The 27,300-nt window shown below is 37.4% G+C and overlaps 1 protein-coding gene across 4 annotated transcripts in view; it reads right to left on the reverse strand.

Annotated features, from left to right (window-relative positions):
* The window catches only part of KIF3B (kinesin family member 3B), a 61,513-nt gene that overhangs the window by 3,737 nt on the left and 30,476 nt on the right, over positions 1 to 27,300 (reverse strand). For 2 of the 4 annotated variants that reach the window (XM_056811956.1, XM_003339575.4), the window contains exons 2-8: positions 23,888 to 25,361; positions 21,040 to 21,141; positions 20,584 to 20,706; positions 20,189 to 20,307; positions 9,128 to 9,241; positions 8,345 to 8,450; positions 7,600 to 7,778 (exon numbers count right to left, since the gene is read on the reverse strand). In XM_056811956.1, coding sequence (XP_056667934.1) covers positions 7,600 to 7,778; positions 8,345 to 8,450; positions 9,128 to 9,241; positions 20,189 to 20,307; positions 20,584 to 20,706; positions 21,040 to 21,141; positions 23,888 to 25,294 — 2,150 coding nt within the window. In that variant the 5' untranslated portion in view covers positions 25,295 to 25,361. Of the gene's footprint in view, positions 1 to 7,599; positions 7,779 to 8,344; positions 8,451 to 9,127; positions 9,278 to 20,188; positions 20,308 to 20,583; positions 20,707 to 21,039; positions 21,142 to 23,887; positions 25,362 to 27,300 lie in introns of all 4 variants that reach the window. The other 2 variants (XM_056811954.1, XM_056811955.1) reach the window with 1 other exon arrangement.

Here is a 27,300-nt window from a genome sequence, read left to right on the forward strand (position 1 = left end):
AAAGGATATGAAGTAGATGAATTTTGTATCACACTATAAACTGCTTCAACTTGACATGGAAGATATAAATTCTTGCAGCATTGGGCTTAAGAGTCAGAACACCTGGGTTAATTTCTCTGCTCCAAAACCTTTTAGCTGTGTGACCAGAACTAGTCCCTTAACCTGAGACTCAAATTTCCTTCTTTTTTTTAGTAGTGCATTGACTGTGTTCAACTCTTTTTTTTTTTTTAAATCATAACAACCATGGGATTGCTTTGCATCTGATAGTTGCTCTGACATCCTCAGGCTTGGGATTTATTTTTTTTTCCTTTTAAACATTATTTTATTTGGTCATTTTCAAACATTATTCATTAGAAAAACGAGATCATTTTCTTTTCCTCCCCCCCCTCCCACCACCCCTCCCATAGCCGACACGCAATTCCACTGAGTATCACTCGTGTCCATGATTCAAACCCATTTCCATGTTGTTGGTATTTGCATTAGAGTGTTCATTTAGAGTCTCTCCTCAGTCTTATCCCCTCAACCCCTGTAGTCAAGCAGTTGCTTTTCCTCGGTGTTTTTACTCCCACAGTTTGTCCTCTGCTTGTGGATAGTGTTTTTTCTCCTAGATCCTTGCAGATTGTTCAGGGACATTGCATTGCCACTAATGGAGAAGTCCACTATGTTCATTTATACCACAGTGTATCAGTCTCTGTGTATAATGTTTTCCTGGTTCTGCTCCTTTCACTCTGCATCACTTCCTAGAGGTTGTTCCAGTCTCCATAGAATTCCTCCACTTTATTATTCCTTTGAGCACAGTAGTATTCCATCACCAACATATACCACAATTTGTTCAGCCATTCCCCAATTGAAGGGCATCTCCTCATTTTACAGTTTTTTGCCACCACAAAGAGTGCAGCTATGAATATTCTTGTACAAGTCTTTTTCCTTATTATCTCTTTGGGGTACAAACCCAGCAGTGCTATGGCTGGATCAAAGGGCAGACAGTCTTTTATCGCCCTTTGGGCATAGTTCCAAATTGCCCTCCAGAATGGTTGGATCAATTCACAACTCCACCAGCAATGAATTAATGTCCCCACTTTACAACATCCCCTCCAACATTCATTACTTTCCATAGCAGTTATATTAGCCAATCTGCTAGGTGTGAGGTGATACCTCAGAGTTGTTTTGATTTGCATCTCTCTGATTATAAGAGATTTAGAACACTTTTTCATGTGCTTATTAATAGTTTTGATTTCTTTATCTGAGAACTGCCTGTTCATGTCCCTTGCCCATTTATCAATTGGAGAATGGCTTGGTTTTTTTTGTACAATTGCTTTAGCTCTTTATAAATTTGAGTAATTAGACCTTTGTCAGAGGTTTTTGTTATGAAGATTATTTCCTAATTTGTTGCTTCCCTTCTAATTTTGGTTACATTGGTTTTGTTTGTACAAAACCTTTTTAATTTGATGTAATCAAAATTATTTGTTTTACATTTTGTGACTCTTTCTATGTCTTGCTTGGTTTTAAAGTCTTTCCCTTCTCAAAGATCTGACATGTATATTATTCTGTGTTCACCTAATTTACTTATAGTTTCCTTCTTTATATTCAGGTCATTCACCCATTCTGAGTTTATCTTGGTGTAGGGTGTGAGGTGTTGATCCAGACCTAATCTCTCCCACACTGTCTTCCAATTTTCCCAGCAGTTTTTATCAAATAGTGGATTTTTGTCCCAAAAGCTGGAATCTTTGGGTTTGTCATAGACTGTCTTGCTGAGGTCATTTACCCCAAGTGTATTCCACTGATCCTCCTTTCTGTCTCTTAGCCAGTACCAAATTATTTTGATGACCACTGCTTTATAGTATAGTTTGAGATCTGGGACTGCAAGGCCCCCTTTCTTTGTATTTTTTTTTCATTATTTCCCTGGATAGCCTTGATCCTTTGTCCTTCCAAATGAACTTTGTTATTTTTTTTTCTAATTCAGTAAAAAGATTTTTTGGAAGTTCAATGGGTATGGCATTAAATAGATAGATCAGTTTGGGTAGGATGTTCATTTTTATTATGTTGGCTTGTCCTACCTATGAGCAGTTAATGTTTTTCCAATTGCTGAAGTCTAGTTTTAATTGTGTGGAGAGTGTTTTGTAGTTGTGTTCATATACTTCCTGTTTGTCTCAGGAGATAGATTCCTAAGTATTTTATTTTGTCAAAGGTGAATTTGAATGGGATTTCTCTTTCTAATTCTTGCTACTGAGATGTGTTGGAAATATATAGGAATGCTGATGACTTATGTGGGTTTATTTTGTATTCTGCAACTTTGCTAAAGTTGTTAATTATTTTGATTAGCCTTTTTGTTGATTCTCTAGGATTCTTTAAGTAGACCATCATATCATCCACAAAGACTGATAACTTGGTCTCCTCCTTGCCTATTTTAAATGCCTTCAATTTCTTTTTCTTCTCTAATTGCTACTGCTAGTGTTTCTAGTACAATGTTAAATAATAAAGGTAATAATGGGCATCCTTGTTTTACTCCTGATCTTATTGGGAATGCATCTAGTTTATCCCCATTGCAGATATTTGCTGATGCTTTTAGATATATACTGTTTATTATTATTAGGAAAGACCCTTCTATTCCTATGCTTTCTAGTGTTTTCAATAGGAATGGGTGTTGTATTTTATCAAAGGCTTTTTCTGCGTCTATTGAAATAATCATGTGATTTTTGTTGGTTTGCTTGTTGATATGGTAAATTATGTGGATGGTTTTCCTAATGTTGAACCAGCCCTGAATTCCTGGTATAAATCCTACTTGATCATAGTGAATGACCCTCCTGATCACTTGCTGGAGTCTTTTTGCTAGTATCCTATTTAGGATTTTTGCATCTATGTTCATTAGGGAGATTGGTCTATAGTTTTCTTTCTCTGTTTTTGACCTGCCTGGCTTTGGAATCAGTACCATGTTTGTGTCATAAAAGGAATTTGGTAGAACTCCCTCTTTGCTTATTATGTCAAATAGTTTGTATAGTATTGGGATTAGCTGTTCGTTGAATATTTGATAGAATTCACTTGTGAATCCATCAGGCCCTGGGGATTTTTTCTTAGGAAGTTCTTTGATGGCCTGTTGGATTTCTTTTTCTGATATGGGATTATTTAAGAATTCTATTTCTTCTTCTGTTAGTATAGGTAATTTATATTTTTATAAATATTCATCCATATTGCCTAGATTTGTATATTTATTGCTGTATAATTGAGCAAAGTAGTTTTTAATGATTGCCTTAATTTCCTCTTCAGTGGAAGTGAGTTCCCCCTTTTCATCTTTGATGCTGTTAATTTGCTTTTCTTCTTTCCTTTTTTTAATTAGACTGACCAGTACTTTGTCTATTTTGTCTGTTTTTTCAAAGTACCAGCTTCTTGTCTTATTTATTAAATCAATAGTTCTATCACTTTTGATTTTATTAATTTCTCCCTTAGTTTTTAGGATCTCTAGTTTGGTTTTCTTCTGGGGGTATTTAATTTGTTCACTTTCAAGTTTTTTTATTTGCATTTCCAATTCACTGATCTCTGCCCTCCCTAATTTGTTAATATAAGCACTCATGGATATGAATTTTCCTCTGAGTACTGCTTTGGCTGCATCCCATAAGGTTTGAAAGGATGTCTCACCATTGTCATTTTCCTCCATGAAATTATTAGTTGTTTCTATGATTTGTTCTCTAACTAACCAGTTTTGGAGTATCATATTATTTAATTTCCAATTAATTTTTTATTTGGCTCTCCATGTACCCTTACTGATCATTATTTTTATTGCCTTATGATCTGAAAAGGCTGCATTTATTATTTCTGCTTTTCTGCATTTGTATGCCATGTTTCTGTGACCTAGTATATGGTCAATCTTTGTGAATGTGCCACTTGGTGCTGAGAAGAAGGTGTATTCCTTTTTGTCCCTATTTATTTTTCTCCATATGTCTATTAACTCTAATTTTTCTAAGATTTCATTCACCTCTTTTACCTCTTTCTTATTTATTTTTTTATTTGATTTATCTAAATTTGATAGTGGTTGGTTCAGATCTCCCATTAATATGGTTTTACTGTCTATTTCCTCCTTCAATTCTCCTAGTTTCTACATTAGAAATTTGGGTGCTATGCCATTTGGTTCATACATGTTGATTAGTGATATTTCCTCATTGTCTATAGTCCATTTTAACAAGATATAGTTACCTTCCCTATCCCTTTTAATCAGGTCTATTTTTGCTTTGGCTTTGTCAGATATCATGATTGCAACTCCTGCCTTCTTTCTATCAGTTGAGGCCCAAAAGGTCTTACTCCATCCTTTAGTTCTAACCTTGTGAGTATCAACCCGCCTCATATGTGTTTCTTGAAGACAACATATGGTAGGTAGGGTTTTGGATTCTAATCCATTCTGCTATTCGTCTACATTTTATGGGTGAGTTCATCCCATTCACGTTCAAAGTTATGATTGTCACTTGTGGATTCCCTGGCATTTTGATATCCTCCCCTAATTCTGACCTTTCTTCTTTAGCTATAACCTTTTAAACCAGTGATTTACTTTAATTCACTCCCCCTAGTCCCCTCCCTTGATATGTTTCCCTTTCTAGCCCCTCCCTTTTTGTTCCCTTCCCCTCCCCCCCTCTTTCCCTCCCTTTTTGTGTTCCCTCCCACCATATCCCCTCTTGGTTTTCCCTTCTCCCTTACCCTGTTGGATTAGATAAAATTCAAGATCCCAATGGATCTAGATGCTCTTCCCTCTCAGGGTTGATTTCACTGAGAGTAAGATTTAAGTAAAAACTCTCTTCCTCTCCTTCTTATAGGAGAATTCTTCCCCTCCCCTTCCCATGTGTATCTTTGTGTGAGAAAGATTATTCTATTTAGTTTTTTTTTCTGTTTCTTGGAGTATATCTTAGTACCATCAATGATTCCCCTGTCTCTTTTTCTTTCTATCACCCTGCTTTCTCCATATCGTCTTGATGCCCCAAGATTCTTCTTACTACTCTAATGATGCATACAATTTTTGAGAGTTGCACATTACATTTTCCCCACATATTAATATATATAATTTGATATAAATGTAGTCCTTATAGAAGAGAGTTTGAATAAAAGAAAAAGATAACATTTTTCTCCTTTTCCCTTTCCTTCATATTTACCTTTTCATGTTTCTCTTGCTCTTTGTGTTTGGATATCAAACTTTCCACAGAGCTCTGGTCTTTTCTTTACAAACACATGGAAATCTTGTATTTTGTTGAATTCCCATACTTTCCCCTGGAAGTATATAGTCAGTTTTGATGGATAGCTGATTCTTGGTTGAAGACCCAGCTCTCTTGCTTTTTGGAATATCATGTTCCATGCCTTACAGTCATTCAGAGTGGAAATTGGTAGGTCCTGTGTGACCCTGATTGGTGTTACTTTATATCTAAATTGTCTTTTTCTGGCTTCTTGTAAGATTTTTTTCTTTTGCTTGGAAGCTTTGGAATTTGGCGATTACATTCCTGGGAGTTGTCTTTTGGGGATTTAGTGTAGAGGGTGTTCTGTGAACTCTTTCAATGCATATTTTGTCCCCAGGTTCTAGAATCTCTGGGCAGTTTTCTTTGATAATATCATGTATTATGATATCAAGATTACTGTTTATTTCTGGCTTTTCTGGTAGACCAATGTTTCTCAGATTGTCTCCCCTTCCTCTGTTTTCCAGATCTGTCACCTTGTCAGTGAGATATTTTATGTTATCTTCTAATTCTTTAGTCTTTTGACTTTGCTTTATTAATTCTTGCTCTTTTGCAAGATCATTGTCTTCCAGTTGCCTGCTTCTGACCTTTAAAGACTGGTTTTCCTTTTCAGTTTCGTCTGACCTGTTTTTTGAGGCTTCAAGCTGTTTCTGCATTTGCATATTTTGGTCCCTCAGATTGCTGAGTTCCTTTTGCATTGTTTCCCATTTTTCCTGACAGAAGGTTTCCATCTTTTTGATAACTTCCAATTTAAATTCTTCAAGAGCTTGTGGAGAATTTCCATTTCTTATGGAAGGTTTTGGAGCATTTGTTTGTGTTTCCTCTATCTCCTCTGTTTTTTGAATTTTTACTCCACAAAATGTGTCTAAAGTCACCCCCTTCTTCTTGCTTTTCTTGGTGTTTGGAGGCTATTGCACTTCTGCACTGTTTGCCCTCTCTATGGTTTTTCCTCCCCTTTCTAGTCAGAAATCTGAGTGAGGTGGGCTGGCTCTCAGTGTATGCTTGTGATGATCGGAGGCTTTAGCCCCAGGCAAATTGTCCGTTCTCCGAAGCTGCGCTGTCTTCCCAAGGAAACCCAGGGTCTGCCCTCCCATGCCTACCAGCGTTTCGAGTGTTACTGCTCTCAGTTCTCTCCAGCTGCTTCTCCGCTGCCTTACTTCCACGCTCTGAGCCTGGCACAGCACTGTCCGCAAGGTACCCCAGTGCCTTTGCCCGCCCCAAGGTTCCTGTCCTTTTGGGAGGCCCTGCACTCTAGGGGGGAAGGGGTCCTGGCCTCCCTGAGCTCTGAGGGCTCCTGATGGGATTATGTTCAACTGGGTTGGTCTGGATGTGCCCTGAGGCAAAAACCTCCAATGAGACTCCAATGGAAGGACTCAGCCACGGGGCTACAGGCTTCCCCACCACCACCACTGTCTCTCTCCGGCTGCTTCCCTGCCTTCAGTGTTGGACGCCCCGAGCCTGGCCCAGGTTGCTTTCAAGGCGCACCCTTCAGAACAGAACCTTTGCCGGCCCTGAGGTTCCCGTTGCTGCTGGGGGCTCAGCGCTCTGGGTTGGGGGGAGGGGTCCTGGGACCTTCCTTCTGCTTTCCCCTTAGACCCGAGTGTTCTAGGTTTCCAGCTTTTGGGGAGTGTACCTTTTGATTTGTGTCCAGAAAGAGGATTCCCCAGCTCTGTCCTGTTGTTAAGTTTGAATTTTAGTCCCCTAGGAGCATTCAGTTTGTGATCGGTAAGGAAGGGTTTTCAGAGGTTTGAACTTTTGCTGCTTCTAAGCCGCCATCCTGACCGGAACTGTCTCAAATTTCCTTCTTTGTAAAATAGGACCATAGAATTAAGGCCTAAAGGAACCTTAGATACTTTCTAGTCTACTTCAATTCCCTTATTTTATAGATGAGGAAATGAAAGCCCAAAGAAGTTAATTGGTAAAGTACCCAGGATCACACAGATAAGAAATAGCAGGGGAGAGATTCAAATGCAGGTCCCTGCCTCCAAACCTGGGCTCTTTCCATTACAATAGACTTCCACAAACTACTTAATAAGTTTTTAAATGCTTATTTTCTGTCTTAGTGACAATTCAAACAGAAAAGCAGTAAGGGCTAGCAAACAGAGTTAAGTGACTTGCCTGGAGCCACAAAGCTAGGAACTGTCTGAGACCAGATATGAATCCAGGACTTCCTGACTCCAAGCCTGGTGTTCTATCCACCGTGCCACCCAGCTGCCCCTAATTCATAGTATTCTTACAAAAAAAGCATTTTGTAAAGTGTAAAGGCTATAAAAATGGGAGCTGTTATTTGGTGACATGATATATAACTATGGTTATAGGTATATTTTTTCATGTTGTCTTTGTTTCTCCTTGTTGAAGATACCAGAGATTCAGTCCAATAAATATCACTTACCTAGCCTTGGATTTCTTATTTGATGTGCTCTCAAAGGATGAGGCATCCACTTGTATTTCATCTTCATCTTGTAGAGCAGCCTCCAAAGCAGCTTGGACTTTAGGAGCAATAGCGGGACCTTCATAGTCTCTGGTAGTCCGGCTAGGCATATCCAATTCTAGTAATACAATATTCTCTGCCTGGAAACACATAGCCACAGATAATATGTCAGATTAGCTAGAATAAGGAAATCACCCCAAGTAGGAAGGAAACTGGATATGGTTGTGGATGCTATCTACTTCTAAACTGGGGTCTTTTCTTCACAAGTGGTAATGGCAGCAGGAAAGAGGCCCCGACACTACAGTAGGTTTATAATGTAGGTCCATTAGGGCAGAGATTAGCAAGGAATATAAAAAGCACTGGATTGGGTGTCAAAAGACTATGGTGTTAGTACTGCCTTAAAAACTAACTCATTGTAAAACCATGAGCAAGCCCTTTCCCAAAAATGGCCCAGATGATTTGTACTCAAAATTAAAAAAAAAAAGAACGTTTAAAATTAATCATTTTGTTTTTTGTTTTTGTTTTTCAAAAAGAAAGAAAATAGACTATATGGTCTGTAAGATTGCATCCAACTCTGGCTCTACAAAAGCTATCTCTGTTCTGATTGGAGCTGTTTCTTTTGCTCTGAGTTTACAGGATAGCACCTGCAGATCTCTAGAGAATCAAACTCCTCTCTGGGAAGAGAAAAAAAAACAACAGTTCCTACCCTATATCGGGCCTCTGGACGAATCATCATGGACATCCTCGCGTGTTGGCTAAGTGGCCTCTTATAACCCACAGCTGAAACAGGTCGCTTCATCATCTGCTGATTACTGGTGGGAAAGAAATCGGTCACATCCTGGAAGTGGACCAGAAACTTAGAAATCATGATGAAATCTATTTAAATATCTGTGCCTCCTCCAGATTGTTGTTCTGAAGTAAGTAGCTCTTGGGCAGATTTTTATACCTACTACAAATGGAACCAGAACATGAGCAATTTCTTGGTTCCCCTACTTCATCTATGTACCTCAGGCAAGTTTCTTAACACCACCAAACTTCATTTACCTCATTTATAAAATGGGGATAATTAAATTTAGACTACCTACCTCATAATGCTATTTGAAAGGACAATGTTTTATTAACTGTTAAGCACTAAATGGAGGCAGAATTGCTTGATGATTTAACAGCAAGTCAAGGAAAGAGGACTTGGAAGGAGACATGGATGCCAGCCTTTGGTATGAATACCTTCAGCAAATCACTTCCCCAGTCTGGGCCTTAGTTTCTTCATCTGTAAAATAAGGGGGTTGGGCTAATTCCTAAGACCCTGTACAGCTTTGTCTTTCTATGAAACTTCTCTATGAATATTATGGTTTTGTGATACTTATGATAGAAATATATTTTAACCAGGAGTGAAACGAGGCAGACTTTGTTCTTATTTGATTTCATCTAACCAAGTTCCAATTCAGAGACCTCCCAGATCACTTCCTATGAAATGATACAGGTAACTTACTCCAGTCGGGTTATGGGATGCAATTTCCAATGATCTTCCTCCTCATCAAAAAAGGATCTATTCATGATTTTGCCTTTCTCTTCCAAAGGAATGAAGTTTTCTATAATAAGATGCCTGTAAATACATACACACATTATAGTAATGTGGCCTCTATATAAAAAAAGAGAAGAGTTTTCCAAATCAATGTTGCATATGTGCTTCTATATGCAGCTAACTTCTAGATGTTAGGGTAGATATTTGCTAAACATTTGTCTGACAATACTGTTTTGTCTTTTTTTAAACCCTTACCTTCTGTCTTAGAATCAATACTGTGTATGGGTTCCAAGGCAGACTTGCCCAGGGTCACACAGCTAGGAAGTGTCTAAAGTTGAATTTGAACTTAAGATCTCCTGTCTCTAGGCTTGTCTCTCAATTCACTGATGTGACAAGGAAATCACTTTAAAAGACTGATATATATTAATTTAAGGTCGCCAAGGAATTCAGCTATGTAATTCCTTAATGAAAACTCAAGTCAGCAGTCAAATTTTAAGGTTTACACTGAGCCACCCAGCTGCCCCTGACAATACTGTTAATGCTAAGCTGAATTACTGACAGAGACAATCCAAGTTTGGGGCCTAAGAATTTAGGCAAAGGTCCAAACTTTGTAAATAATAATCTAGGTCTAAGGACAAAGATTGGAATGTGAATATCTCCCCCATCTCAGTAGACTAAATATCTTGGGAAGTGGCACAGATGGCCAGAAAAACAGTCTTGAGAAAGAATATGTTTTTGTACCCTCTTAACTCCACATTTATTCATACTCTCCCCACTCCTTCTTTCCTGTGTTTTTTTCCTTTATAAACCTCTTCCCCTATTCAATAAACTTGGCTGGCAGTAGTTATCAGCTCTGCATCCCTTCTGACCCCAAAGATTCTAATCTCTCTGGTCGTTATTTCTCCTCCTACCTAAAGGCCCCTGAGTCCCTGGTCTGAGCCTTTGGGGTTCTTTTCTCCCTTTAGGCTCTTAGAGCAAATTACTAATTTTTAAGAGTGAGAGCAACTTCCTGAAAATTAATTCATTTAACACAAATTCACCTCTGATGAATTTGTATAATACAAAAACTTTCTTTCCTGAAGTCTTCCATATCTCCTTTGCTCTCCTTTCTTTCAGTTGAAGACTTCATCTCTTCACTGAAAAACCAGAAGCCATTCAATATGAGCACCCTCTTCCTCTTCTCTCATTTTCTTCATCTCAAAATCTTTTGATATCTCCACCTCTTCCTTCTTATCCTTTCTCTCTTTCCCTTCTCCTTACTTCCTGTCCTTCCAATTCTCCCTCCCTCTCCCTTTCCTCCATTTCTGTCCCTTCCTATGCCCCTCTCTCCTCCATCCCTCTCTTTCTCTCATTCCACTCAATATCCTATATTTTTCTTCCATTTTTCAACAAAACACCCAAAAAACTTGACTGTATTTGTTGTCTTTACTTCCTCTCCTCATTCCCTCTTCAAACCTGTATCTTCTAGTTTCTAATTTAATCTCTCAACTGAAACCATTCTCTTTAAAGGTACTTAATGTTCTCTTAATTTTCAAAACTGATGGTCTTTTCTCAGCCCTCATATTTCTCAATTTATCTCTGCTCTTGACACTTAATTAACCCCCTTCTCCTGTATACTCTTTTTCTCTCTAGGTTTTTGTGACATTAATACTACCATTGTTCTGGTTCTTCTCCTGCCTTTCTCATAGATTCAGTACCACATTAGCAATTATTTCTTGGACATTTCAAAACTGGATATCTTGGAGACAGCTAAAACACATCATGTCCAAAACTGACTTCATTATCTCCTCTCTATACCCAAACCTATCCCTCTTCCAAATTTCCCTATTTTTGTCAAAAGCACCACCATCCTTCTAGTCTTCCAAGTTCATAATTTCAGTGTTATCCTTGACTCTCCATTCTCCTTCACCCCATGTTTCCAATCTCTTGCCAAATCTTCAGATTTCTCCCTCCATGACATCTCTTACATTGGACCCCTCCTCTCTACTCATACAGCTACCACCTTAGTTTGGACCCTCATCACCCCCCACTAGTTTACTTCCATGTCCTCATATTTGGTGTCTCTGCCTCGGGTCTCTTCCCATTCTAGTCCACCCTCCCACCCTGCTGCTGAAGTGATCCTCCTTAGTCATAGTAAACTGCAAGGATGCTTTACTGTCTCTTGGATCAAATATAAACTCTTCTGTTAGCCCTTTAACAATCTGGCCCCAACCTGTCTTTTCAGCCTCATTGAATATAATCCAGCCAAATTTGTCATTATTTCCTTCTTCTTTTTTTTTCCTTTTCAAATTTCTCAATTTGTATTTCTCATATACATATACATATATACAAAAATCCAACTCCAAACCATTACACTGGCTGCCTACAATATCTGGGATGCATTCTTTCCCTACATCCACCTCAAAGAATCCCTCTTTTCCTTCAAGACCCAGTTTAAGCAACATCTTCTACTATATGTAGGCTTTCTGATTCTCCCAACTGCTAGTGCACTCCTTGCCAAGTTGTCTTGTATCTAAATCCTTTGTATTTATTCAGCATATATTTACATAGTTACTTGTTATGTCCTATGTTAAAAAACAAGCTCCCTGTAAGTAGACTTTGTTTAGCTCATTCTTTTGTGGCCCCAGCAAAGTCCTGGCATATAAGAGGTATTTATTAATGCTTGCTGACAGACTGATCTTCTCTGTCATCTTTGTTAGTTTTTTCCAGCTCCTCAAATTGGCTTATATTTATCTGCATCCATCTCCTACACTCCCAGAAGAAGAGAAGTTCTTTGATGGCAGGAATTATTTCATTTTTATCTTTGTAACCACAGTACCTGGCACAATATCCTACATATAATAAGACCTTAATAAATATTTGATTAATCAAACTGAATAAACACTTATTCAGCTTTTACCATGCTCAGTGCCCCATGCTGGGCCCTGGGGAAGATATAAAGGTTAGATAAAACATAATATCTGTGCTCATGAAATGCATCTCTTTTACAAATAATAATAGTAAAAACTCAGTAATGCTTTATCATCTACAAAGTCCTTAATATCCATCTCCTTATTTGATCCTTACAATTGCCCTGTGTCCCCATTCTGAATATCTATTTTATAGATATAAAAATTGTGCTCAGATGAATTTTTCCAAAGTTATAGAGATATTATAACATATATTCAGTAAATACTTACTATGAGCACACTAAAGAGAAGAGCCATTCATCAAACTGAGAACTTTTGACTCCATAGCCAGTCAGTATTCTTTCTATCACAGCAGAGATGCCTTTAAATAGTAAAAAGGAAGGGGGTAGAGCCAAGATGGCAAAGTAAAGCCAGAAGCTCACCTGAGCTCTCCCAAATTCCCCTGTAAACAACTTTAAAATTCAAAACAAATTTTGGGGTGGCAGAACCAATAAAATGACCAGATGAAACCATTTTCTAGCGAAGGAACTTGGAAAGTAAGCAGGAAAGATCAGTCTTATAGACCACAACCCAACAAGCCAGCAACAGGCCTCATGGGACAACTGAATTAGCAGCAGTGGCTTCCAAAATACTTAAAGATAATGAAGGAGTCAAGTAACTAGTCAGAAGATTACAAGGGTCCATTTGCTGGCCCTGGGAACAGGGCTTTGTTACATTGACCAAATGTGCTTCTGGGTGGCAATCCCAGAGCAAGGAAAAGCATTAGCACTCTATATTGTGCAGTTATAGGAAAACAGGGACCCTGGTCACAGTTCAAAGGGAGAAAAGACTCTTCATGATCACTTACAGACCAAAACACAGGCCAGGAAAGTAGTAAACATATGTCTCCTTAAATCATTCCATCTTGGAAGAACATAAAACTTACAGACCCCCAGAATTTTATCTGAAAACAATACCACAAAAAAACTAAAGCTTAGGAGAGTGGCTCCTCCACCCCAGGAGCAAAACTCAACTTTAACATAAACATCAATCAAGAAAGGGAAAAAAAGGAAAAAAAAAGAAGCTAACCACAGACAGCTATTATGGTGTCAAGGAAGATCAAAACACAAACTCAGAAGAAGACAACAAAACAACTCTAACCAAAGCCTCACCAAAAAAAAAAGGAAGAAGAAGAAGAAAAAAAAGTGAATTGACCTCAGGCCCAAAGAGTTACTAGAAGAGCTCAGAAATAATTTTTAAAATCAAATAAGAAAGGAAAAATCAAGAAAAGAAATGAGAGTGATGCAAGAAAAACATGAAAAAAAGAATCAACAGCTTAATAAATAGGCGCACACACACACACACACACACACACACACACACACACACACACAAACACAACCTGAAGAAAAAGAACACCTTAAGAAACAGAATAGGCCAAATGGTCAAAGTGGTACAAAAATTCATTGAAGTGACGAACTTCTTAAAAATCAGAATGGCCACATCAAAAAAGATGGAATAAAAATTAACTGAAGGAAAAAACTCCTTAGGAGTAGAATTGGCCAAATGGAAAAAGAAGTTTAGAAGTTCACTAAGGAAAATAACATCTTACAAATTCATAGCACAAAGAAATAAAATAAAAAGAATGAAAAAATAAAAGGAAATATAAAATCTTATTGGAAAAGCAACTAACCTGGAAAATAAAGAGATCAAGAAGAAATAATTTATAAGTTATTAGAATACCTGAAGAGCCTAGACAACATATTTCAAGAAAATATCCAGGAAAACTGTCCTGATATCCTAGAAGCAATGGGTAAAATAAAAATGGAAAGAATCTACCAATCACTTCCTTAAAGAACACAAAATGAAAACTTCCAGGAATATTACAGCCAAATCCCAGAATTCCCAGATCAAGAAGAAAATAACAGCAAATAACTAGGAATAAACTATTCAAATATTGTGGAGCTGAGCTACAGTCAGGATAATACAAAATTTAGCAGATACTACATTAAAAGGTCAGATGGCTGGGCCTGGAATATGATATTCTGGAAGGCAAAGGAGTAGTCTATAACCAAAAATCACATACCCAGCAAAACTAAGTATAATTCTTCAGGGGAAAAAAATAAGACATTCAAAGATGCTACAATTAAAATTCTCTGAAGACTATATATTAATTTTAGTATTTTTATTCATTAAATAGAAAAAATGGGCCAGAAAAAGAAAGAGAGAAGCATGAACCACATGTGACCAATGAGCTCCTCCTTGAACCAGGTGAGCCAACCTAGAGCTATAGATTGCCCTCCTAAATCTGTCATTTCAGGAAAAGAAACTAATTTTCTGTCCTCTCTGTCAATTTATGCTCTTCATGATATCCCTTTCCTGAGCATTTCTGATTGGAGGACTCAAGACCTCAATCAGGGCAAGAGATACGTCTTCCTGATGCTAGGAATAATCATGAGGTGTTTAGAATGACCATACAGCACATGTACTCTTTTCTCCACAAGGGTCAGCCTAGTTCATTTAATTACTTGACCACTAAAGTCAAAGTAGATAAAGAATTTGTCTCCATACCTGCCTCAGCAAGGGAGAGAAGTCAGTTTGTAACCTCCGTCTTAAGATAAAACTTTTCTTTGCTTTAAAATTAAGAGGTTGTTTTGGGGACCAAAAAGGGGTACAGATTAATATTAAGTTTTCACAAAGAAATAGAGGACTTTCAAGTATTCCTGATAAAAATACTGGAGCTGAAATCAATAGTTCAAAAAATCAAGCCATTCCCCAATTGACAAATGTGCAAGGGACATGAAAAGGTAATTTTCAGATAAAGAAATCAAAACTATTAATAAATACATGAAAAAGTGTTCTAAATCTCTAATAATCAGAGAAATGCAAAACAAAACAACTCTGAGGTATCACCTCACACCTAGCAGATTGGCTAACATGACAGCAAAGGAAAATAATAAATGTTGGAGGGGATGTGGCAAAATTGGGACATTAATACATTGCTGGTGGAATTGTGAATTGATCCAGCCATCCTGGAATGCAATTTGGAACTATGCCCAAAGGGTGCTAAAAGACTGCCTGCCCTTTCATCCAGCTGGTTTTGTACCCCAAAGAGATAATAAGGGAAAAGACTTGTACAAGAATATTCATAGCTGTGCTCTTTGTGGTGGCAAAAAACTGGAAAAGGAGAGGATGCCCTTCAATTGGGGAATGACTGAACAAACTGTGGTATCTGTTGGTGATATAATACTATTGTGCTCAAAGAAACAATGAACTGGAGGAATTCCATATGAACTGGCATGACCTCCAGGAATTGATGCAGAGTGAAGGGAGCAGAACCAGGAGAACATTGTACACAGAGACTGATACACTGTGGTACAATCGAAGGTAATGGACTTCTCTACTAGCAGCAATGCAGTGATCCAGGACATTTCTGAAGGACTTATGAGAAAGAACACTATCTACATTCAGAGGAAAATCTGTGAGAGTAGAAACACAGAAGAAAAACAATAGCTTGATCATATGTGTCAGTGGGGATATGATTGATGTTATAAACCCTAAATGATCACCCTAGTACAAATATCAATAATATGGAAATAGGTCTTGACCAAAGACACATGTAAAATCCAGTGGAATTGTGCATCTGATATGGGAGGGGGGTGGAGGGAGGGGAGGGAAAAAACATGATTTTTGTAATCCTGGAAAAATGCTCTAAATTAATCAATTAAATAAAATTTTAAAAAAATTTTTAAAAATTTAAATAAAAAAAGAAGAGATAATTTACAAGTTATTAGAATACCTGAAGAGCCTAGACACCACATTTCAAAAAAATATCCAGGAAAACTGTCCTGATATCCTAGAACCAAAGGGTAGAATAAAAATTGAAAGAATCCACCAATCACTTCCTAAAAGAATACAAAATGAAAACTTCCAGGAATATTACAGCCAAATCCCAGAGGGGAGGAGAGGGAAAGAATATGAATTTTTTTTTAAAATATATTTTATTTGATCATTTCCAAGCATTATTCGTTAAAGACATAGATCATTTTCTTTTCCTCCCCCCCACCCCCCATAGCCGACGCGTAAGTCCACTGGGCATTAGATGTTTTCTTGATTTGAACCCATTGCTTTGTTGATAGTATTTGCATTAGAGTATTCATTTAAAGTCTATCCTCTGTCATGTCCCCTCAACCTCTGTATTCAGGCAGTTGCTTTTTCTCGGTGTTTCCACTCCCATAGTTTATCCTTTGCTTATGAATGGTGTTTTTTTTCTCCTGGATCCCTGAAAGTTGTTCAGGGACATTACACCGCCACTAATGGAGAAGTCCATTACGTTCGATTATACCACAGTGTATTAGTCTCTGTGTACAATGTTCTCCTGGTTCTGCTCCTCTCGCTCTGCATCACTTCCTGGAGGTTGTTCCAGTCTCCATGGAACTTCTCCACTTTATTATTCCTTTGAGCACAATAGTATTCCATCACCAACATATACCACAGTTTGTTCAGCCATTCCCCAATTGATGGGCATCCCCTCGTTTTCCAGTTTTGGGCCACCACAAAGAGCGCAGCTATGAATATTTTTGTACAAGTCTTTGTGTCCATTATCTCAGAATATGAATTTTTTAACCATGGAAAAATATTCTAAATTAACTAATTAAGTAAAATTTTCCCCCAAAACAAAACAAAAAAAAAGACCAGAGCTGAAGAGAAAATCTGACTATCAAATATAAGATTCAAGAGAAACATAAAAAAGTAAACAAGAAGGAGACATCATAAGGGCTTCAATAAGGTCAAACTATTCATATTTCTATATGAGAAGATAATACTTATAACTCCCAAAAACTATTAGATGGAGGGAAATACACAAATTTTAAATACACAAGTTTTACAGCAAGTTGCTCTGATAAAGGTGTCATTTCTCAAATATGTAGAGAACTGAGTCAAGTGTATAAGAATATAAGTTATTCCCCAATAGATAAATGGTCAAAGAATATGAATAAGGCAGTTTTCAGCGAAGATATCAGAGCTATGTATAATCATATGAAAAAATGCTCTAAATCACTAATGAGCTGAGAAATGAAAATGGAAACACCTCTAAAGTAATTCAGACCTATCAGATTAGCTAATACAACAGAAAAGGAAAATGACAAATATTGGAGGGAATGTGAGCAAATTGGGACACTAAAGTACTGTTGGTAGAGTTGTGAACTGATCTAGATTCTAGAGAACAATTTAGAACTATGCCCCAAAAGGGCTATAAAGCTGTTCTGACCCAGCAATATCACTACTAGATCTATATCCCAAAGAGTTTTTTAAAAAAGGAAAAGGGGGGGGAGGGGAGCTGGGTAGCTCAGTGGATTGAGAGTCAGGCCTAGAGACAGGAGGTCCTGGGTTCAAATCTGACCTCAGACACTTCCCAACTGTGCGATCCTGGGCAAATCACTGAACCCCCATTGCCTAGCCCTTACTACTCTTCTGCCTTGGAGCCAATACACAGTATTGACTCAAAGACAGAAGGTAAGGGTTTTAAAAAAAAAGGAAAAGGACTTAAATGTACAAATATATTTATAGTAGCTCTTTTTGTGGTGGCAAAGAAGTGAAAATTGAGGGAATGCCCATTCAGTTCTCTGGCTTGGCTAGGGTAAAGACTAGCTATGAGAGGGTAACTTGAGACAAGGTAGGAGGAAATGTGGCACCAGGTAGGAAAGGGCCTTAACTATTAGACTAAAAAGTTTTGACTTCATTTAATAGTCAAGTATATATTAAAATGAGAACCAATTCTCCACAGTGACAGGTGCCTCTTGCCTTGTCTTTACTTCCATTACTTTAAAAAATGAGACCAACCCAGTGCCAAAGCACCAATGTGAAAAGCAAGAGACTTAAAACAGCTTTCAGGTGCCCCAGGTCAACATGTACATGATGGAAAAACAAAAAACCTTTTAAAAAAGTGTATACTACTACTAATAAAAACTCAAACCTGTGAAAAGTAATGAACTCGCAGTTAGAAAAGACCTTAGAAGTCATCTAGTCCAGATTCCCTCTTATGTCAATTTAATATAAATTTGTATCCTCTTTCTTTTTAAAAAGGAAGGTTTTGAAATACCATTTGGGTCTCAGCCTCACTCTTTGACTGGAGATGCATATGTATTATAGGAAGACACCAGAGGCCTAGTAGCTTCCTGGCATCCTGGTCCCATGTGGATTCCTGGCATCCAAAGACTGGTCTCTGAACAGGTCTGGGATGAAGTCTGTCTAACCAGGGAGACCCAGAAGGAGTGATGTCACCACAGTTATAAGTTAGGGATCAAGGAAACAGCTTGGTTTCTTTGCTAGTGAACAGAGACACAAGGTGAATGGCAAACTGAGATTAGCTAGGCAACTGGCCATGTGATTATATACCTTTACACTCTCCAAACTGCTTTCACTATCTAACAAATTATAAATCAATATACAGTCTCCAGAGAATTTTAATCCTAACACTCATGAATCATGAATTAGACCTCCAGAGTCTACTAAGACCTGCCTAGTTCTATTGCCACTCCTTATTAGTTGTGTGACTTTAAGTTACCACCTCTCTGAACTTTTGTTTCTACTACTTTAAAATGGAAATAATAATATTTATACTATCTTCCTTATTACACTTAGTGAACAGAATAATCCCTTTAAATGACAATTCAATTGCTTTTTAATGTGTTATAATTGAATCCTTTTAATAATCCAATGAAGCAAGAAAGGAGGTACTCTTTTATATATAGATGAGGAAACTGAAGCTCAGAATGTAAAATGACCTTCCTGAGGGCCCACAATCAAGCAAGAGTCAATAAGCATTTATTAAACACTTACTCAATACCAGGCACTTGTGCTAAGTTGGAGGATACAAAAGCAAAACAGTTCCTGCCCTCGAGGAGCTCACTATCTAATGCAGGAAACAACAAGCAAACAAATATATACAAACAAGCTATGGAGAGGATAAATAGGAAATAATTAACAGAGAGAAGACATTAGAATTGAGAGGGATTGGTAAAGGCTTTCTGTAGAAGGTAGGACTGTAGCTGAGACTTTAAAAGTAGGGAAGCCAGGAGATGGAGATGAGAAGGGAGAACATTACAGGTATTGGGGAGGGAAGAGGAGCCCAGCCAGAGAAAATGCCTGGAAATTGGAGATGGAGTATCTTGTTCACATAAGAGCAAGGAGGACAATGTCACTGGATCAAAGATACATAGGTGAGTGTTAGGTATACATAGACTGAAAAGGTAAAAAAGAGTTAGGTTATGAAGACTTTGAACAGAGGCCAAAAGAGTATTATATATCTGATCCCAGAGATAACAGGAGCCATTGGAGTTTATTGGGTAGAGGGAGTAGCATAGTTAGACCAGCAATTTAGGAAAATCACTTTAGTAGCTATGAATCAAGGATGGATAGGAATGGGGAAAGACTTGTAGCACAAGGAAACTCATACCACAGCAGACTGCAATATTCTGGGCATGAGGTGATAAAATCCTGTACCCAGTAGTGGCAATATTAGAGGGCAGAAGTGGTTATAGTAGAGAGAATGTTACAAAGGTGAAATCAAAAGGCCTTGGCAAATGACTGGATATGACAAGGGGGAAGGGCAGCGGAGGTCAAAGATGGTAATGAGATGAGGATAACCTAGGCTTTATGAGTCTGGGGAACCTGAGATATCTTATATAGTAATAGAATTTAGAAGGGAGAGGACTTAAGGGGAAAGATAACACGTTTGTTTTTGTTCATGTTGACTTTAAGATATCTGATGGACATCCAGTTTGAAATTCAAGGTGTTTGAAAGGCTATTGAAGGTTTAAGACTGGAGGTCAGCAAAGAAGTTGGAATGGATAGATATACATGAGAATCATCAGCAAAGAAATGATCATTAAATTGAAGAGAGCTGAAACAATCACTAGTGAAGTGGTATAGAAGTTGAAGGGAAGAGGGCCCAGAATAGAGCTGGACAACCACCATTATTGGGCATGACCTGGATGAGGATCCAACTAGATAAGTAGATGAGCCAAGTTTCAAACTCAGGTTTTTCTGACTGAAAACTCAATCCTCTTTTCAACATAGTCCACTTGTCAAACTCCCTTCATGTAATTTGGGGTCTCTTGTGGTCTGACAAACTTACTTGAGTTTCAATTCTCTGGTGAGCTCATTTTGAGTTTGTTCCAGCTCCTGCCGCTCTTTGATATGTTCTTCTTGAAGGTCATGTATTTCTGCCTTTACAGCCTGGAGCTTAGAAAACAACTAGAACCAAAAAGACAAACAAAAGTAAAAAGAAATAATTCTCCCATTCTTTGAAAATAGTTTTTCTTTTTTTGTATCCTTCCTTCTTAGAATTGATACTAAGTATCAGTTTCAAGACAGAAGAGTGGAAAGGGCTAGGTAATTATGGTTAAATGACTTGCCCAGGATCACAGCTGGGAAATGTCTGAGGCCACATTTAAACACAGGTGCTCCTGACTCTAGGCCTGGCACTCTATCCACTGAGCCATCTGGCTTCCCCTTTAGCTTTCTCTCTACCTTTTTGAGTTTCTTGGTCTTGATGTCCACTTCTTGTTGCAAAGAGCTATAAGTCTCCTTCAGCTCCAGTGTTTCTTCATCCCGACTTTCCATCTGTTGTTGAATTTCACGTTCCCGACGTTTCTAGGAAATATCACAAAAAGGACCAGTTTTACTCTATAAATGGTCTTACTCATATGATTCTGATGAAAAATATAAGAACATACATCTTACACCTCTTGATTTAAATCTCCAGAAAGCAAGTCAGGCTAAATGGGAGAGGGGAAGGATTTTCCTCCCACCTCTCCCTACTGGAAAAGAAAAAGAAAACCTTTGTAACAAACAGATCAGATAAACTTCTAATTTTAATTTCCTCTGGAAGAATTCAATAGAAGAGATATTTTCTATATGCTTCAACCCAAGAAACATATCTTTAAAATTACTTCTCTCCCCCAAACACCCCAAATTTGTAATTACTTGCTCTGCAATTTCCTGTCGTTTTTGCTCAAGTATTTTTTGTTGTTCATTGGTATGGTCAACTATATTTTTTCCTCCAACAAGTAGCTTACTTTCCATGGCCTGAAAGGGAAATAGAGACAAGGCAGAATTAGTCCTACAATTAGTCTTCTCATATATATCATTGAAATCTCTTCAATTCAATTCAATAATTGTTTATCAAGTATCATCTATACAGAAAACCTAACACAAAGGTAGATACAAAAGTTAGCTGATATGTGGTACTTGCTCTTATATTACCAGTATATCTATTTATGTGGGCCTTTCCTTAAAATGATAAAGTAGTATCTATATAAAACCATCAAGTATCATCTGCAATGGGGATAAGTTAGAAGTCTTTCCAATAAGATCAGATGTGAAGCAAGGATGCTCTTTACCACCACTATTATTAATATTGTACTAGAAATGCTAGCTTAATTGTTGGTGGAGTTGTGGACTGAGTCAACCATTCTGGAGGACAATTTCATAACTAAGCCCAAGGGGCTATAAAACTGTGCATACCCTTTGAGCCTATAATACCACTACTGGGTCTATATCTCAAAGAGATAATTAAAAATGGGAAAGGACCTGCTTGTACAAAAATATTTATAGCAGCTCTTTTTGTACTGGCAAAAAATTGGAAATTGAGGGGATGTCCATCATCAATTGGGGAATGGCTGGACAAAATGTGGTACTGTTGGTGATGGAATACTCTTGTGCTACAAGAAATGATAACAAAGATGACTTCGGAAAAAGCTGGAAAGATCTGCAGAAACTGATGCAAAGTAAAATAAGCAGAACCAGGAGAATATTGTACACAATAACAGCATTATCATACAATGATTATCTGTGAAAAGTTGACTACTCTCAGCAATGCAATGATCTGGGACAATCCTGAAAGACTTATTGCAGGGAATGTTATCCACCTCCAGAGAAAGAACTGTTGGAGTCATCTTTCAAATCAGTGTATTTGTGTTTTTATTTTGGGGATTTGGTTATATATGAGTGTGCTCTTACAATAATGACCAATATGGAAGTGTGTTTTGTATGACAATAAAAATACAATTTTAAAAATGCTAGCTCAACAATGAGAAGAAAAAGAAATTGAAGGAATTAAAATGGACAACGAGGAAACTAAACTATCACTCTTTACAGATGATATGATGGTATACTTAGAGAACAATAACTTTAGCAAAGTTATAGGATACAAAATAAGCCCACATAAGTCATCAACATTTCTATATATTACCAACAAAATCTAGCAGCAAGAGGTAGAAAGAGAACTTCCATTTTAAATAACTCAAGACAACATAAAATATTTGGGAATCTACATGCCCAGATAAGTATATCTATCATGGTTAATGCCTTGTCCTCATTCCTAAGCAGCACAAGGTAAAGGACCAGCCCCAAGGAATGGTGGCTTGGAAAATAATATGTCTTCAGTTCTCTTCCCATGACAACCATTCCAACAAGTAGGAGAAAGGTACAGACTCAATCCTTTACTTTGGTGATAAGGGATGGGGGAGGGGGGAGATGCTGATTTACTGACATGGTATATATGTAAGACTCGGGTGTTTGGGGCTTTTTTCCTTTTCTTTAATGCCAGCTGGGGAAGGCACTCCTTTCTTCACTACCTGCTGTGTCTTTGAATCACTGTCCACCTATGCGCAGTGTGAGGGCCTCAAAAACCAAGAACCCTAGGTGATTCATATATTGTACCAGATGTATATTTTAATTATAGCCAATTACTTAATTGTTTAGTAAAAGTTCACTATCATCTTAAGCTTTTTAGAATTTGTTTTTCCTTTCTTTTTTTTTGCAAGTCCATGTTTTCTTTAGTCTTCATTTTTAAAATTTGTCCCATTATTGTGACCTCAGCAGGGTGAAGGACAGACTTTCACATCCTATTCACTAAATTACAGGATCAATCTGGCAGTGACTTAGAGTTAAGAGGAATATGTGTTATATGTACAACAGCTTACAACTCTCACACCATCTGCCTGTACAACTGTAAATGAAGCATCAATCACAAATCATCACAAGTTCTCCTTGCTCTGAATAACAGCTGTGTTGCAGAAAAACTGTGTGTAAATCAAAATTATTAAAATGACATCAGATTTATAATGCAGAGAACACTTTCTAGAGACATCCTTTGGAGAATCCCTTTGTAAAGCTAATAATCCTCTCCCCTAATTTAGCTGTTTTATAAATTCTGGTTTTTATGTAAAATTTTAAATCATAGAAATTTAGAGGAAGTGACCTTAAAGACCAAATAGTTCCATCTCAACTTATTTCTAGGTGAGGAATTAGAGGCCCTGGTTAGTTGTTACGTACATATCTAAAATAATAAAAGTGAATTAGTGGCAAAGTCAGGACTAGTACCCAAGTCTCTTTCTATACATTTATATGCATTATTTTCTGAATTTACATCCTTAATCAAGGCCATCTACTCTTTCTGAAAATAACAAAAAAAAATTTTTAAACCCTATCTTAGAATCAATACTAGGTATCTATTCTTTTTTAATTTTAATTTTAATTTTAAACCCTTACCTTCCATCTTAGAATCAATATTGTGTAGTGGTCCCAAGGCAGAAAAGCTTAGGTAAGGGTAGGGCAACTGGGATTAAGTGACTTGCCCAAAGTCACAGAGCAAATTTGTTTTTAAACCTCTAAACCATATTCTCCTTCCTAAAATCTTCAAAGATTACATTAGTTTCTGCCTTCCATCTGTTTTAGTGGGAAATAGAGCGGGGAATAATGTATTCAAACTATATTTGCCTTAATAAAACAGAGAGAGCTATGGAAAAAGTCCTTTGGGACAGTACCAGACCTTGATCTTGGCACCCAGCATTTCTGCAGCATCTTTCTCCCTCCTCAGATCCTCCATCTTTTTCTCCTTCTCCTTTAATAATCTCATCTTGTCTTCAGCTACCAAGGTGTGATCCTCTACAATGGCCTTCTTTTCAATCTCCAGTTTCTCTTGCTGCTCCCTCCAGTAGTCATCCTTATCCTCACCTTCATCCTCACCTTCTTCACCTTCTCCCTCTTCCTCTTCCTCTTCTTCCTCTCTGCCTCCAACTCCTTCTTGGCGTTTTTCCCTTTTTTTCCTTTTGCCAATAGAACGTTTTTCCAACTGGGCCTTAAGCCGAGCAATCTCTTCTTGAAATTCTCGAAGTAGGGCATCTTTAGGATCCTCATTAACTCTTGGCTTATTCTTAATATTTTTGGCACGGTTGGCATATCTCAGTGTGGTGAGGGTTTCTTCCACATTATAAGAGGCAGGCCCAACATTGGCCACCATCACAGTTTTAGCATTGCCACCTAAGGAGTCTTGTAAGAGCCTGGTAAGTTTTGAGTCCCGATAGGGAATATGAGTGCTCTTGCCATCTACAAGGGCAGATATGACATTGCCCAAAGCTGAAAGGGACAGGTTAATCTTGGTGGCTTCTTTCAACCTTTCCCCTTGAGCTCCTGTCTTGGCTTGGCGTTCACTGCCTGCAAGATCTACTAGGTTCAACTTCCCCACACGGATATGATTTTCTCCATCAAGCCCTACTTCGCTGCACTCAATAGTGATAACAAAGATAGCATGAGAGCGAGAACTGTGTTCATTCATATTGGTAGCACCAACTGAACGATTTTGATTTCCTACATTCATGACATGCTCTATTTCCTTGACACTCTTTGTAACAAAGGAGGATAGATCCTTCACATAGACACCAGTGTCTGGCCTCTCTTTTAGTTCAAGCCTTTTTGTCTGATCTTTTGACAGCAGATCTCGGATTTCTTCTTGGTATATTTCTAGGTAAGAAGCTCTGACAAGGTACTGCTGATTCTGGGATCTAGAAATGTGGGTAAAGATATGATCAAAGGAGTTAGGTATTACACCTCTTTTCTCAGGATCACCACGAACTCCTTCCATTGTGTAGGTTTTCCCAGTCCCTGTTTGCCCATATGCAAAGATGGTTCCATTGAAACCCTGAAGGACAGAGTCTACAAGAGGTCTGAAAGTCTCATCATAAAGTTCAAACTGCTTGGAATTCCAGTCATAGACAGCATCAAAGGTAAAAGTCTTGGGCATCTCATGAGATGTTCCCCTGGGGTTCTTGACTGACACCTGCCCTAGCTTGACATCCACATCAACCACTTTATCATATGAAGCAGCTTTTTCTTTGCCATTCATAGGACGACATCGTACCACTACCCTGACCGATTCTGAGCTCTTCAACTTAGACATGGTGACAGGTCAGTGTGGGATAAATTTTAATGACTACTGATCCAATATAGTTCAGGATGCTAAAATCCTAGGGAAAAAAAGGAAAGCAGTCTTAAGATGCAGGTTCAGTATATTATTGCACATCAATTCAAAAACATGACAATTTTTTTACTTCATGAAACCACTGTCAGTTAAATTTAATACCTTTAGAATTCTCTGTGTTTTCCCTCCCATAGGCTCTTAACTATCTTCAATGGGAAATACTAATGATAACTCACTTATTTTAAGATTTTCAAAGTACTTTCTGCATAAGCCCTGTGAGGTAGGTAGTGCAACAGATGAGAAAACTACCTAGCAAGGATAAGAAATGTGCCCATATGCATACATGTAGTTAAGAATTAGAACTGAGATTCAAAACCCAAGTTGCCTCACTCTCATGTATAGTTCACTTTTTTTAAGCCTTTACCGTCTGTCTTATTTCAATACTGAGTATTAGGTCCAAAGTAGAAAGAGGTAAGAATCACACAGTTAGATCCTGATAAAAGACACTATAAACAATGAGGAAATATCACTGCTCAACATGTATGCACCAAATGGCATAGCATTCAAATTTCTAAAGGAGAAACTAGTGGAGGTGAAGGAGGAAATAGATAGTAAAACTATACTAGTGGGAGACCTGAACATACCACTATCAAATTTAGATAAATCAAATCAAAAAATAAGTAAGAAAGAGGTAAGAGATGTGAATGAAATCTTAGAAAAATTAGAGTTAATAGATATATGGAGAAAAATAAATAGGGACAAAAGGAAATACACCTTCTTTTCAGCAGCACATGGTACATTCACAAAGATTGACCATGTACTAAGACATAAAAACATGGCATACAAATGCAGAAAGGCAGAAATAATAAATGCAACCTTTTCAGATAATAATGCAATAAAAAATAATAATCGGTAAGGGTACATGGAGAGCCAATTCAAAAATTAACTGGAAATTAAATAATACGATTCTACAAAATCAGTTAAAGAACAAATCATAAAAACAATTAATAATTTCATTGAAGAAAATGAAATGATGAGACATCCTTTCAAAATCTATGGGATGCAGCCAAAGCAGTACTCCGGGGGAAATTTATATCCTTGAGTTCATATATTAAAAAATTAGGGAGGGCAGAGGTCAATGAATTGGATATGCAAATCAAAAAACTTGAAAGCAAACAAATTAAAACCCCCCAGAAGAAAACCAAATTAGAGATCCTAAAAATTAAGGGAGAAATTAATAAAATCAAAAGTGATAGAACTATTGAATTAACAAATAAGACTAGAAGCTGGTATTTCAAAAAAACAAAAAAATTGACAAAGTACTGGGCAATCTAATTTAAAAGAAGGAAAGAAGGAAATATCATAGATGAAAAGGGAGACCTCACCTCTAATGAAGAGGAAATTAAGGCAATCATTAAAAACTATTTTGCCCAATTATATGGCAATAAATATGCCAATCTAGGTGATATTGATGAATATTTACAAAAATATAAATTGCCTAGATTAACAGAAGAAGAAATAGAATCCTTAAATAATCCCATATCAGAAAAAGAAATTGAACAAGTCATCAAAGAACTCCCTAAGAAAATATCCCCAGGGCCTGATGGATTCACAAGTGAATTGTATTAAACATTCAAAGAACAGCTAATCCCAAAACTATACAAACTATTTGACATAATAAGCAAAGAAGGAGTTCTACCAAATTCATTTTATAACACAAATATGGTACTTATTCCAAAGCCAGGGGCATCAAAAACAGAGAAAGAAGAATATAGACCAATCTCCTTAATGAACATAGATGCAAAAATCTTAAAACAGGATACTAGGAAAAAGACTCTAGCAAGTGATCATGAGGGTTATTCACTATGATCAGGTGGGATTTATACCAGGAATGAAAGGATGGTTCAATATTAGGAAAACCATCCACATAATTGGCCACATCAATAAGCAAACCAACAAAAATCACATGATTATCTCAAAAGATG

This window comes from Monodelphis domestica, chromosome 1, assembly GCF_027887165.1.
Source record: "Monodelphis domestica isolate mMonDom1 chromosome 1, mMonDom1.pri, whole genome shotgun sequence".
NCBI classification, from domain to species: Eukaryota; Metazoa; Chordata; class Mammalia; order Didelphimorphia; family Didelphidae; genus Monodelphis; species Monodelphis domestica.